This window comes from Medicago truncatula, chromosome 8 (genome assembly GCF_003473485.1).
Source record: "Medicago truncatula cultivar Jemalong A17 chromosome 8, MtrunA17r5.0-ANR, whole genome shotgun sequence".
Lineage (NCBI taxonomy): Eukaryota > Viridiplantae > Streptophyta > Magnoliopsida > Fabales > Fabaceae > Medicago > Medicago truncatula.
In genome coordinates this window covers 43,096,615-43,110,310 of record NC_053049.1, presented here as the reverse complement: position 1 = coordinate 43,110,310, position 13,696 = coordinate 43,096,615, and the positions used below count along the sequence as shown (strand labels likewise).

Below are 13,696 nucleotides of genomic sequence, written 5' to 3'. Positions count from 1 at the left end.
TTGATCTGGATATCACTCCATAATAAGATCATATGCCACATCCTTTATGCTTTTGGATATGTTGTTACTAGGAATAATTTTTGAGTCTGAAACAAACGTCCTCATACCTCTTTAAAAACCATTCAACTTGATCTAGCCCATCGCATGATATTTACAAAAGCTAAAACAATTGAGGGGTGTATACAGCAAAAAGATGTTTGTAGTTAACACTGGACTTTCATTAATTCCCTATCAATAAAACAGTACAAACGGGCTTTTTATTTTTGGAAACACATTTTAGAAAGTAACTCTCTTCCGTTTTCTTTTAGTTTGTTCAGTGATGAAGAGAATACTATTTTTTTTTCTATGTAAATCAAGTATCATCTACATATAATTATCGAAATGAAGTCTTCAAGTCGCATATGATTATAATAGATGACAAAATTCTCACTTAAAAGATTTAACACCGATGTCTTTTGAGGACTGAAATTGAATTGAAGACCTCTCCTTAGACTGAAAAAGATCATTTATCATTTTATCTTGGGTTTAGTGACTACACTCTACTAACTATAAAAGCACTTTTAAATATTTTATGTTGAATAAAAGGGGAAAATAACTAAAAACCCCATATGACAGCTACCAACACCATTTGAATGAGCTTTTGCTACTTTGTTCACTTCTCTAGGAGCAAGCAACAATAGAAAGAAAAAAGTTGATATATTCTGGGATCCCATGCTCCAAGCAATGTTTTTTATCTTGTTAAAATGATTTTGAATTTCATATCAGAAATTAGCTGAAGGGATGAGAGCGTTCAATCATATTCATACGTCTAATAAATTGAAAACCTTAACAATATGGAACTCCAACTAAATTTCAAACAACTATAATACCGGACCTACTATCACATCTAGCATAAGTCTGGGTCCAAAATTTATATTGCAAACCGCAACCACAACTCTAATTGGTTATGTTTTTCAACAAAAAAAAACCTATAAATATATTAGAAAGTAATATTTCAACTCCTTTATAGAAAGTAAATACTTTTAAATATATCATAAACTTATTAGTATCATACTTCCATAATATATTATATATTAATTAGTATAAATATATAATACTTGTTAATATATCACAAACTTATTAGGATTATAGTTCCATAATATGTTAGTTTTTTTTTTTTTAATAAATAGAGGAAATAAAAATCGCGATTGGAAATTCACACACACATGTGAAAAAGTCGAGGTTCGAACTCAGATTATGATATTCGGCCTGACAATTTTAACATTTTATCAGTTAAGTCAGAACCCGTGAACTAGAATATATTAAAATTTATTAGCAAGAAAAAAAGAATATATTGAATTTCTTATTTTATTTTACTATGAGGTAATTTTAGTTATTTTCATCAAAAAGATTTTCTTCGTTTTCTGCACTGTATTTTGATATTTCTTTTTTATCACACTAGGTGAAATCCTATCTTTTATCACCAAGCAGCTTTATGATAAGAAAGTTTTACTTTCACAATTTATGTAATCAGTTCTCAAATTTCCAATCAACATCAAGCATAGTATAATAATACTTCTAAATCATCAATAAACCAATACGATGAACATAAGATATCAATTGGATTTAAGTTGTCAATAAACCAATATTTAGCAATTTTCAAAATTGAAAACATTAGATATCAATTTTAAATTCCAAGTTTTCCATAAAAAGTTAGAGTTTTTCTATTCACACCCTATATATTTTTGGTTATATCCAGTTTTTTTAAAAAGTTTTTGATAATACCAAAATTGTCCTTTTATATAAATTTTCTTAAAATCTTGATTTCATTCATTGTCACTCTAAAATTCCACTTTCTTTCACCCACTAACGATCAAACAATCTTGATGTTCAATTAATCTCTATGGAAGATTAAAGAGTGAATCAAAACATCTTTCATTCATACTCAATAGCATATAAATAAGTGAATTTTTTCTTCTTTTTCAATAACGTTGGTTTCAATTTTCTTCTTCTTGTTCAACTGCACTGTACGACAGTTTCAGTTTTACATTGTTGAGGTTAACTTAAATTCAGTTTAAGTAGGTTCATGCAAAGTTAGTTTACATAATCTACTTAAACTTAGTTTACATAACCTACTTAAACTGAGTTTAAGTATGTACACTTAAACTCAGTTTACATGACCTACTTAAACTAAGTTTACATGTACATACTTAAACTGATATTAAGTATAATCATTGAACAAGGTTGAACTTTTAGATGTACACTTAAACTCAGTTTACATGAACTACTTGAACTGAGTTTACATGACCTACTTAAACTAAGTTTAAGTATGTATACTTAAACTCAGTTTACATGAGCTACTTAAACTAAGTTTACATGATCTACTTAAACTGAGTTTAAGTATGTATACTTAAACTTAGTTTACACGGCCTACTTAAAATAAGTTTACATGTAAATACTTAAACTGAGATTACTTAGAATCATTGAACAAGGTTGAACTTTTAAATGTACACTTAAACTCGGTTTACATGACCTACGTAAACTGAGTTTAAGTTTGTACACTTAAACTCAGTTACTTAAACTCAGTTTACATGACCTACTGAAACTAAGTTTACATGACCTACTTAAACTGAAGAGGAATTTTAGAGTGTAACCAAGAAAAAAGGATGCTTTTTGAAAATTAAATTTTATGGAAGGATAATTTTGTCATTTTAGGGTGCAACCAGGATTAAACATTGTGTAATTAGAAAAACTCAAAAAGTTATCATTATATTAATTTTCTAAATAAAATATAAGACAATTTCTTATCCTATCTTTTGATAATATTGCAAACCGAAGGGAGTATATTTTTATACGGTGTTAAATAGATCGTCAATTTTTAGGTATTCAAATAACACCACACCACTTATAAGTAGAGAGCACGTTGATGATGTATTATCAATCAATAAATCTTACAAAAGATAAAAGCCATTCCTGGCCAATTTATCCTGTAGATCAACATTCTGGTGGGATCGATGCAATTTAATTTCGAGTGCCGTCAATTCTCGTGGCTACCCCATGTGATTGAATTTGTTTGTATGTGGATTTTCGGCGTGAGGCATGGTTGTCTTTATTGAAGAATCCAGCGTGTTTGTACGTCATCTCATGTTTTGTTTTGTTGTGGATGTACTTGATCTGTGTGTGTCGGGTTTTTCGTCGTTTTGTTCCGTAGTTGTTTGTTGAACTCTGTCTTGCGGTGAAATCTCTATACTACCCCATGCCCTTTCAATATATATACGTTTTGTTCCGTAGTTTCTGTGATCAGTTTGCAGTTCCACTTTCGTTCTTCACATCTCTCATATCTGTGTGTATAATTTTTGTTTCTGAGATCCAGTTCCATTTTCTGTGATGGAGAACTCCTTTGATTCGTTGTCTGAGGTGATGCCCGGAAGGGAAAGTTGGCGTTTTAAGGTTAGGTTTCATCGCAGACTGGTTGCTGTGTTCGTTGTTTGGTTAGGTTCATTCTGTGATGGAGAAATCAGTTGATTGGTGGATTGAATTTCTCTGCTCAAATATCAAAACCTCACTGATATCACTTTGGTTCTGATTTTGAATTTGAGATGGAAAAATCCATTGATTGTTTGTCGAAACTCTTGATGTGGTTCATGGTAGAGAGACATGGAGGATTAAGTCCCAACCTTTTTGAAACCTGATCAACCAAAATCTGTTCAAGTTTTGCTGATTGATGAGAAGGTAATTACTTTCATTTTGTTATTCATACTTGGTAGTGATTTTCCTCTTTGAATTATGTAATTGTGAATCGTACCCTCTGTTATTGTTATAGGGTGCCACAACTAGGAAACAATTGTTGTATGTTTTTCAGAAGAATTGGGACCTAAATATGGAAAGTAATCTAAATACAGTATTGTATACTAATGGAACTACTGTATTGAAGGTAAGTTTCTTGCCGTCAGAGAAGGTGGGTTTAGGCATTGGGTTTGTTCAAGTCATTATCATTTTTTGTATTTGATTTTATGCTCATAACATGTTTGTGAAATTGACTCAGGATAAGAAAGTAAGAAACTAATGTTGAATCTACACATGATTTTTGCAAATTTTTCATTTCTCTAAATTATCATGTAAGTGCTGATCTTCTTACAATGGACTGTCATTTGCATTGCTGAATCCTTTGTTTTTATTTGGTTAGTATTTTTATGCTCCTCAAACTTTACATATGACAGGTGGAGCATTTCCTAAAAGCATTCAAGTTGAAGAGTTTTTATTTTAGTGTGATTTTGTCAACTTATGAATTTATAGCCACATATGAAAAATGGAGAATAATTTATGCAATTCGAGAAGGCAGGTTTGAGTTATTATGCCATAGAACCTCTTATTATTTGTTTAAGTCATTGTTTTGAAGTAGACAACCAAACTCAAGAGCTTTGCAAACAAGTGTGATGGAGTATTATAACTAGCTTATTTGATAAACACTTTAAAATGATTTCTCTAAAGTGATGACTTCAGCTTATTTGATTTATCTATTTATTTATAATTTATAACTAGCATTGAATTTCATGGAGACTTATTATATCTTTGTTTTCATTTTCTACCTTATAGATAATGAGTTTGAATAACATGAGATAGAAATCGAGGTTGGGATTAGTAAAAATCAAAGGGAATTCACGGATTTTGTTCTTTGCCCGTTTGTGTTGAGAGATTTCATTTTGGCAAATCTAATCCACGTCATGTATTTTGAATTTCATATTTGTTAGTGTAGATAAGTGATAAAATAATGTTGCTTTTCATATTTTGAATTTCAATAACTCTTTCAAAAGAGAATAGCCAAATTGTTAACTGTTGAAACACCAATTTAGTGAGTTCAGTTTTCACTCAATTGTTTAACTTGGTTTTGTCAGATTCAATTGCCTTTTTCTGCAAAAATCTGTTGTACTTCTGCTGTTGCATTTTGTCAGAATGATATCAATTTGATTTTGTTGTTTGTTATTGTCTAAGTTGCAGATAAAGCATTTGTTATTGTTGTTAATTACTATAAATATTTGCATCTGGGATGGATCTGCTCAAGTATCAAAACCTCGCTGATATTACTTTTGTTGTGTGTTTGTTATTGTCTGAGTTGCATATAAGGCATTTGTGCAGAATGTGATGAATATAACTAGGCTCTTGATCAATCCTGACATTCCAGAGGCTCTTCAATTGAAGAATGGGTATGTTTTTTTTTTATTTTTTATTATATATCTATATTACTTTGGAATTTTCTGATGTAGATGTTACTGTATATCAATTGTTGTGACGCGTGTGTTATATTTCTGGGTGGGCTTTGATGGAGTTGAGACATCCAAGACTGTTCCCATACTTGCTCCCCGTGTAAGTTCGTCTTTTGATGAAGTGTTTTAGCGATTGTATGCAAAGAAAACCATTGCTCAGCTGACTGATATACCTGACGATGGAACTTTTATTGTAAGTGCAACTGTTAATGGATTGGTTGAAGGAATTTAGTAGGAATGAGAGTTATGAATATGACTGTGGTTGGGTGGTTGATTGAATTGCAGGGTAATTTGGAATGGGAAGTGATTGTGTACAACTAAAGGAGGTGGGATTATTGTGGTAGTATGAATTGTTGAGGTTGTTGTCATTGTCTATTCTTTTTACTCTGAAGCCATTTCCTCTGTGTGTAGATTCAGTTGAGTTTTTTAGGTACAAGTAGATTCAGGAAAGCTTTTTGAAAAGGAAAACAGTTTTTACCAAATATTCTTTGTTATGAACTTATTACTTGATTTTTTTCTTTATATTTATTTTTTATTTTTTTGGGTTTTGTTAGGTATCATTCATCTCACATGTTATTTCTATTTGGCATTTTTTTTGTTGCAGAGGAGTTTCATGTTGAGCCTATTTGTCCACACCAGATTTGTTTTGCTTAATAATCATTCACTTTCACGATTGTTGTCCTGAACAAAGGTATGGGCAATGAGAAACAAACAACTGCATTCATACTACATTCTTATGAGTATAGCCACAATTGATATTCAATAAAGAGAAACATGTTTAGTTGACAATGCAAGACATCTATTGGACGATATTATGCTTTTGGTTATTTTGTTTTATTTCATTTCTTCTTGCATTTCAGTGATTGTGAATTGGTTTGTAATTAAAATAGCTTCTATACTTGCAGCCTAGTTTACAATCAATGGTCAACCACACTCTACAAGTTATAATGTATTTTGAGCACCATCATCATTATCATATATCAGACAGTGTTTGTTTTCCAGCTTGGTGTTTGTTTCCCAGCTTAGGATTTTCAGTAAAAAGTACAAAGGTATACCAACTCATTTCTTCATCTTATATCTTTCATTCTAGGGAAGTTTTTTTAGCTTTTAGAACTTTAAAATCTGATTTTTTTTTTGAGTTATAAAGCTTTATAATCTTAAAAGCATGTTACCTTAAAGTATTACTTTGTTAAAAGCAGGTTACTTTTTCAATAGGATTTTAAAGAAGTTTTTGAACTTACATATCTGACCTTTTTGAATCTATGAAGCTGTATTAGTTAGTTTAAATCTCCATGCCTTTTTACAACTTCGAAAACTGAACTCTTTTAACCGTGTAAAGTCTTGCTTGGTTTAAAGCTTCATTTATTTTTAAAGAGGGTTTTAAAGAGAAGAAGAAACTAACTAATATAGAAGATGAGGTTAAATTTGACACAAGTTTAAAGATTGATGAGACATTTACGTGTAATAGCTGCAATCAAAAAACATCTATGGAGAAGCACCTTATGCTTGATAAAGCAACTTCAGCTACAACATTTAATTTTAAAAGGTTTACAAGAGGTGGATATACTGTCAAATAAATTTACAGTCATGTTAGTTTCTCTTAGGATTTGGATTTTGACTCATTTTTTATGTAACACCTACTTCTCATACATTATCTATATGCAGTTATTGAGCATATATGATATACACCTAATTCATGACATTACTTTTGCTCTGTACATTCTACTCTAGAAATGACATTTGATGTATGATGACTCTTTGGTAAAATATAATGGAAAATTCTTTTTATAGCTTAGCTTAACCCCATTTCATAATTATATTTATATAGGTTATGTTTGAAAATTTAAAATTATGGTATATCCAGTATTGCTTCTTTCATATACCCATGGATTGTTTGATTAATGCACGTGGTTTTTGCAAAAATGTAAGCGGATAGCACTAATGAGTTATAATACTTTGTAAATGATATATACATACATGTATCATTCTTTTTGACTCTGTAGAAATTTTCAACAAGCCGTTCATAATAGTCTATTTGCTTCACCAACAAAAGCATTGAATAGCAAGCTTTCAATTATATTTAATTGATATTCGTAATTTAGCTTTGTTTTCGTGGATCGATTGGCATTTTAGATTAAACTGGACAGTGCAATGTCTCAATATAAAAGAAGAAAAAAAAATTGCTGTCATCCATTTCTAAGGACAAATGTATTGTGTAAATGTTGGCATTCTTTTTTTGACCATTGGACATATTTGCAGGAGCACACCTAAAGGATATAAAAAAAAAACTTGACCAAAAAAAAAAGAAAGAAAGGAAAAGAGAAATTTTGGGTAGCCGTGTTAAACCAAATTATTTGACCCTATTACATGAGTACTTATTTTCTTGTGTTTTGATCATGAACGGCTATTAAGAAACATTAAATAATCATCATAAAGATTAAATTGATTTACTCACTTACTAATAGGACCAAACATATTATTTAACTAATAAAAATGAGCATGGATTTTTTTTTTTTGGTTTATACGTATGAAATAGAGAATTGATGCAAGAATATTTTGTAGATGATTTTAAAGTTTTAGTGTTCTTAGCTTTTATGTTCGTGTGGTGTGCACATCGTTTGGTATATATCATGTCGTCGGCTGTAACATGCGTAATATTTAGTTCTATACATATTATTGTGTAGATTGTCGACGACGTATAGTCAAATGTCAACCGTTTTCCACCCGTGCGTTGCACCGGCACAACAATAGTGAAAAGACAATTCCAAAAACTGAAATGTCAAATTTGAAATTTAGTAAAGTTGATAACGATGATATATTGCCCCCACACACAGCCTTTGCCGCAAGGAACCATACATAATAAGAAGATAGGTTTGGTTTATTCTCCATATAAACCTTATAAAACTATCACGTGATTTGTCCACGCTCACCCAACATGGTACCCCCAAAGAATAATAATCACATTCACACGTCCTTTGCCCTAAATCAATCACTACTTGCACCCCTCACCATTTACACTTTTGTGATTGGCGCCATTTCGCATGATCCAATACGTACAATACACATAATTTGATATACAACCCCACTTTACATTGAAATTAAAAAAATAAAAATACATTCAACTAGAGAATGAGTGACGATATAAAAAAAAGTAGCCTAAGAACATGGAAAAGAAAAGAGAAAGATAGTGCTTTGAGGAACTATGCTTTCTTAACTTTTCATTAGTTATTGCTACTACTTGCAACCTCACACGCACAAAAATCCAATAAAGAACAAATTTTGAATAATGTTTTTTTGTTTGTTTGTTTGTTTATAACAAATCCCATGTCTACCTCATTGGTTGTAATGAAACCCGTCCTTTTCTCAAGATTTGTGGATTAGTTAACTAAATGGATTTAATTAACAAATCGGATCAATTTATTTTATGATTGAGGGTTAGCATTGTTTAAGGGCCCTTAAAAGTTTTTCAAGTTCATGTATGACATGGTCAAACCTATAATGTATCTTCCTCCACTCTTTTTAACCAATTTCCTTTTTCAGTGGGATTCCCATCCTTTTCATTCTTTTCTTTGCAAACAAACAATATTTAATTGAAAGAGAAAGCTCTCATGATTACAGTCAGCAAAGCATAAGTAAATTTCAACATTTTGCGCTGAAATTGTTTGCCAAAACCCAATGCCAAGGCAATTCCATTATTCTCTTCCTTAGTGGATTCCTCTGTATAGTTCCTGAATCTCGGTTCTATTCAATTATGGGTTATGTTAGGAAGCCAAAAGAAGAATTTGCAAAGTCAAAAAAGACACTTTTGAGGAATTTTAATGCATTGATTACACATCTTTCAATGAAAAAATTACTATATTTACTCTCTTATCCGGTGACGTTAACATTTTCCTTCAATTATTAACTCAAAGAAAAAAGCTTTTTTGAAAGAGAAATGATATTTCTACAACTATTTTTGTACAACTTTCTCTCTCATACTCACATTATGTTTTTATTCTTTTTTTTCTTTTCTCTTTCTATTGTTTTAACCAATGAGAAGAGAGAACAACAAAGTTATCTCAAAAATTGTACCAAAATGGTTGTCAAAATATCACTACCCCTTTTGAAATATGATACCAAATAAAGCTTCTTCAATCTATTAGTTTCATATGAATAAAATTGATTTTATATTGAATTTTTATTGAAATTGAGTTGATTGTAAAATAAAGGCTTAAATATGATAATCGTCCCTGTAAAAAAAAATTGAAATGCATCCCTCCAATTTTTTTTTGTTTGAAAAAGGTCCTTGGCCCCGCTTCATGTCTGACTTGGTATGTTATTCGCCACGTGGCAGTCCACGTAATTAAAAAAATTTAAAATAAAAATAAAATTTTGAAAATTATTTTTTTTAAATTTAAAAATCATAAAATATTTCAGAAAAAATCTGAAAAAAAACATTGAAAATTAAATTTTCAAAAACTTACTTTTTTGACATAAAAACCGTTAAAATTAAAAATTTTGAAAAAATATGTGAAAATATAATTTTCGAAAATAAATTATAATTTAAAAAAAAATTCTAATTTCTTGTTATTTTAGGAAAATTTTAATTTAAAAAAAAATCATTTTTTTTAATAAATTTTAGAATATATAATATTGAAAAAAATTAATTTTATTTTGAAAATTGTACAAAAAAATAAATCAGAAAATTATTTTAATATTTTAAAATTTATTTTCAGAATTTTTAAATTGTTTCTTAAATTTATTAATTTTCAGAATTTTTTAATATTATGTGGCACGCCACATGGCAAAAGTTGCACAGTCAGTAACTGCCACGTGGCCAAAACCAAGCCAAATCAGCTGAATAGTGGGGTTATAGACCTTTTTCAAACAATTTTTTTTTTGCAGGGATGTAATTCAATTTTTTTTAGAGAGACGAAAATCAAAACTGAACCAAATCAAATAGACGATTATCTTAAAATAAATCATACAAATGCGTTGTACAATACATTTGAGACTAAAAGATATATTTCTCAAACATATCAAAACTAATTTTATAAGTTTGTTAAAATAATAACTTAATAGTCAAAATTCGTCCATGAACATTATACGTATGAAAGTATAATAAGGATTGGAAGGTGGAGGTCATGTGGAGTCTGCTGTCCTTAGTTGGAGGTTGCTATATTCAGATGTAGAAATTTTAAGAGATCGAGCATTTACAATGGAGACACTCATTTTTGAATTTTTAAATGGATCTTATGTGTACATATCACTTATTTATAATTTTTTAATAGTGACACCTAATAAGAACTCAATCCCTCCAACACAACATCTCACACAAAGTTTTTAAATAGGATCCACAAATCAACTATCAACAACTTTATATCATCACATATTAATTTTTTAATATTAAAAAGATGTGGGTTCCACTTAAGATTGGGGTCTTAAGTAAGACTCTGGGTCTTATAAGACTTCCAAAAAAGAAATTTCACAATGGAGGTACCTATTAAGTACCGAGTCTTAAATAGTTAAGACCCTACCATTGTAGATGGTCTAATACCTGTTGTTTCTACGATGGTTTGATATTAAACCCGCTTACATATTGATGCTCCTTTCCATCGTGAAACACGAGTTTCGGAGATTGGACGCTATTCCAAACATACACTTATACTTATCTTGAGGTGTTAGTGTGTATGGTAAAAGTTGAGTAACCTTAATCGGTCGCCTAATTAAAATATCCTACTACTAGTGAGAGTTCAAGGTAATGAAGCTCATCTTCTATGACTACTGACCAATATTGGTACCAAATATAAACAAAGTAGAGATGAAGTATTTCATTGACATGCAGTTCATCTTGTTATCTGCATTTTTATTCCCTTCTGCTATTATGCTTGAACACGTCGACATTATTGGTTTTTAGTTCTCACCAAAACAAAATGTTAATATTTATTGGTAGAAACAAAAATCTCCTCATGAGGATTTAGTAGCTCATACAACACAAAAATTATAACGATTTGTTTAGGTGTAGTGGAAAACTAGTAAACTCTATAAAATAAAAAATACTAGAGGAGAGTAGAATTTTTTTTTTTAAAGAGGAGAGTAGAAAATTCTTAAAAATAAATAAAAGAGAAAAGAGGATTTACCAAATGTCTGCATTTTAGCAAAAAAAAAAAAAAAAGAGATAGTGCAACCATTCTATGTAAGATATTTGTTTCTTCACTTTATGAATAACAAATCAAATCCGGTCTTTCAAAAATATCCTGATTAAGCAGCTTGCTTCAATTGCTAGGGATAGTAGAGTGTCTCTCACTTATACAGGAAAGGCCACTCTCTTTGCTATTTTTGAAGAGAAAAAACAAGATACCATCACATTTTGAGTAACTTAGTGATCAAATTCCTTCTTCATTAGGGTAGTGGCAAACAACCACCAAATAAATCACAATGCAGCCTAACTAGTGACAAGTCTTTTTTGGACACTCAGAAATTAACTTATGTTGAAAAGTCAATTACTCTCTCTATTGAACACACCTTCTAATTTTTACTATCTTGTATTCTTGAACCAAACAAAATATAATAATAATCCGTATAGAAACTGCACACTGAAAACTCTCCAATTTTCTCATATCATATACCTTCAAGTAACAAAAAGAGAATTCCTAAACATTAATATCAATTTTCTCTATTCACTAACAAAATTTTCTTTCAATTTACAAAATTAATAAAAATCAAAATGGCATAATATGAGTAGTTTTGGTATCATACGAAGAAAGACAAGACTTAGAATTAACACGAAAAATCTTAAGCAAATCTACAGACATTTGACGAACTTGTGGCGAACAATTACTTTGCATCAGAAGCAAAATCTTCGTTAATCCATTCGCTTTCGTAACAGCTTCTTGCGCCTTTTGATCACGAAATAAATAACACACACTCCATAGTATTGTAACCGCGTGCTCCGTCGCTACGGTGGATACTTTCAATACTTTGTTCACTATCGCCACCACACACGACGGCGCTTCACATATCTCCGACCTCCCCTCCTTCGTCGACGACACCGTTTCTAGAAGTTTCAACACCTTCTCCGTCACAGAAACACACAAACTAGGTGACGCGGTTAGAAGGTTCGAGAAGACCTTCACTGCTCCGAGATGAACCAGTTTCGCCTTGTTCCGTTTCGGCGTTGAGATTGCTACCAAACACGAAAGTGCGTTCTCCATTAGGTTCTGATCTTTCTTCGGCGTGATTTGATTGAGCAATTCTGATAGTAAACCTTCTTTTTCAGCTACTAGAAGCTTCGATTCTGCGTCCACCGCTATGAATTTCAACACCCTAACCGAAGCAATTTTTGATTCGCAACTTCCTTGTTGAAGAACAAGAAGCAAAGAATCTAGTATACTCTTACTTTCGTTCTCCTTCTTGCTCTTCAAAATCGATTCGCGATTCTCAATTTTACATAGAACCAAATCCAACGCAATAACAACCTGTTCAAGCAATTCCACACTCCTTTCAACTCCACCATCAACATTATCAAGAAAACTTACCAGAACGCACACGAATCCCTCCGTTTTGGCCAGAAAAACACAATTCTCTTCAGAATCTTTCGCGAACCGTACGATTTTCACAAGCGAATCGAACTGGTTCTCACTGCCTGACTCAAAATCAGTGATAGCAACAATTAATTGATCACGTCTATCAACCGACTCGGTGGATAACGGAGATTCCGGCGAGTCGACTCGGTGGCGAACCGAATCGGACCAGATCTGGATGAGCCTCTGTAACGTCCGGTTCGGAACGAAATCCTTTGTTTGAAGAATCTGCATAGTAGCTGGACAAGTGTTGTTACCGTTATCGAGCCAGCGTTGGATACTTGAACGGTCGTAGGTAACTCCGGTGCAGAGACTCACCGGAGATTTCATGACATCGAGGGAAATAGGACACCGGAATAAACTCGGAACGGTGATGCATAAATCGTCTCTTACCATCGTAACCACCGTAACGGAAAGAAATTTAAATATTAATAAAAAAGAAATATGAAAATTCGAATTTGTAAAGTGTGGTGTGAAGAAATTAAGAAACAGAGAGAGTGAGAAGACAAGAGAAAGAAGGGTATAAAGGGGAAAGAAAGAGAGAGGGTCAAAGGTACGGTGACGTAAGATTCTTACTTTTGAGTTTTTATTTTCGCACTGAATATATAATTATTTTTATTTTAATAATAATATTCGTTTGCTTGCGTTTTTGGTCTTTGGTCAAAGAGAAAGTGGTTTGTTATGTTACTTTATTTGGTAGTGGTGGGGGCATGTATCGTGTGTTGCTGGGGAATTAGGGGAAGAGATCATAACCGTTGGATTCAAGTGGTAGATGGTGGTGGGGGAAATGAAGGGATGGGATCACAGTAGAAGAGAGCGTGTGGTGGAGGAGGGGGGGTCCAGAGTGAGAGAGGAAGAAGGTTTTTAATTGAAATTAGGTTTGGTGGTGCG

At 31.6% G+C, this 13,696-nt stretch overlaps 1 protein-coding gene and 1 long non-coding RNA gene across 3 annotated transcripts; one reads left to right on the top strand and one right to left on the bottom strand.

Annotated features, from left to right (window-relative positions):
- Positions 1-5,189: 5,189 nt before the first annotated feature.
- LOC11428944 (uncharacterized) lies at positions 5,190-7,044 on the top strand. Of its 2 annotated transcripts, XR_003008063.2 has the most exons (5): positions 5,190-5,436; positions 5,529-5,601; positions 5,848-5,934; positions 6,149-6,292; positions 6,712-7,038. It is a non-coding gene; the product is annotated as an uncharacterized lncRNA (long non-coding RNA). The 2 variants fall into 2 exon arrangements; XR_005643595.1 differs by having other exon boundaries at positions 6,149-7,044.
- Positions 7,045-11,875: 4,831 nt separating this feature from the next.
- LOC11426092 (U-box domain-containing protein 27) lies at positions 11,876-13,353 on the bottom strand. The gene has a single exon (XM_003630151.4). The coding sequence runs from the start codon at positions 13,199-13,201 to the stop codon at positions 11,945-11,947; it is 1,257 nt and encodes a 418-aa protein (XP_003630199.1). The 5' UTR covers positions 13,202-13,353; the 3' UTR covers positions 11,876-11,944.
- Positions 13,354-13,696: the final 343 nt, after the last annotated feature.

Coding starts and splice junctions, on each gene's coding strand:
- LOC11426092 (XM_003630151.4), bottom strand. CDS start 13,201: ATGGTAAGAGACGATTTATGCATCACCGTTCCGAGTTTATTCCGGTGT.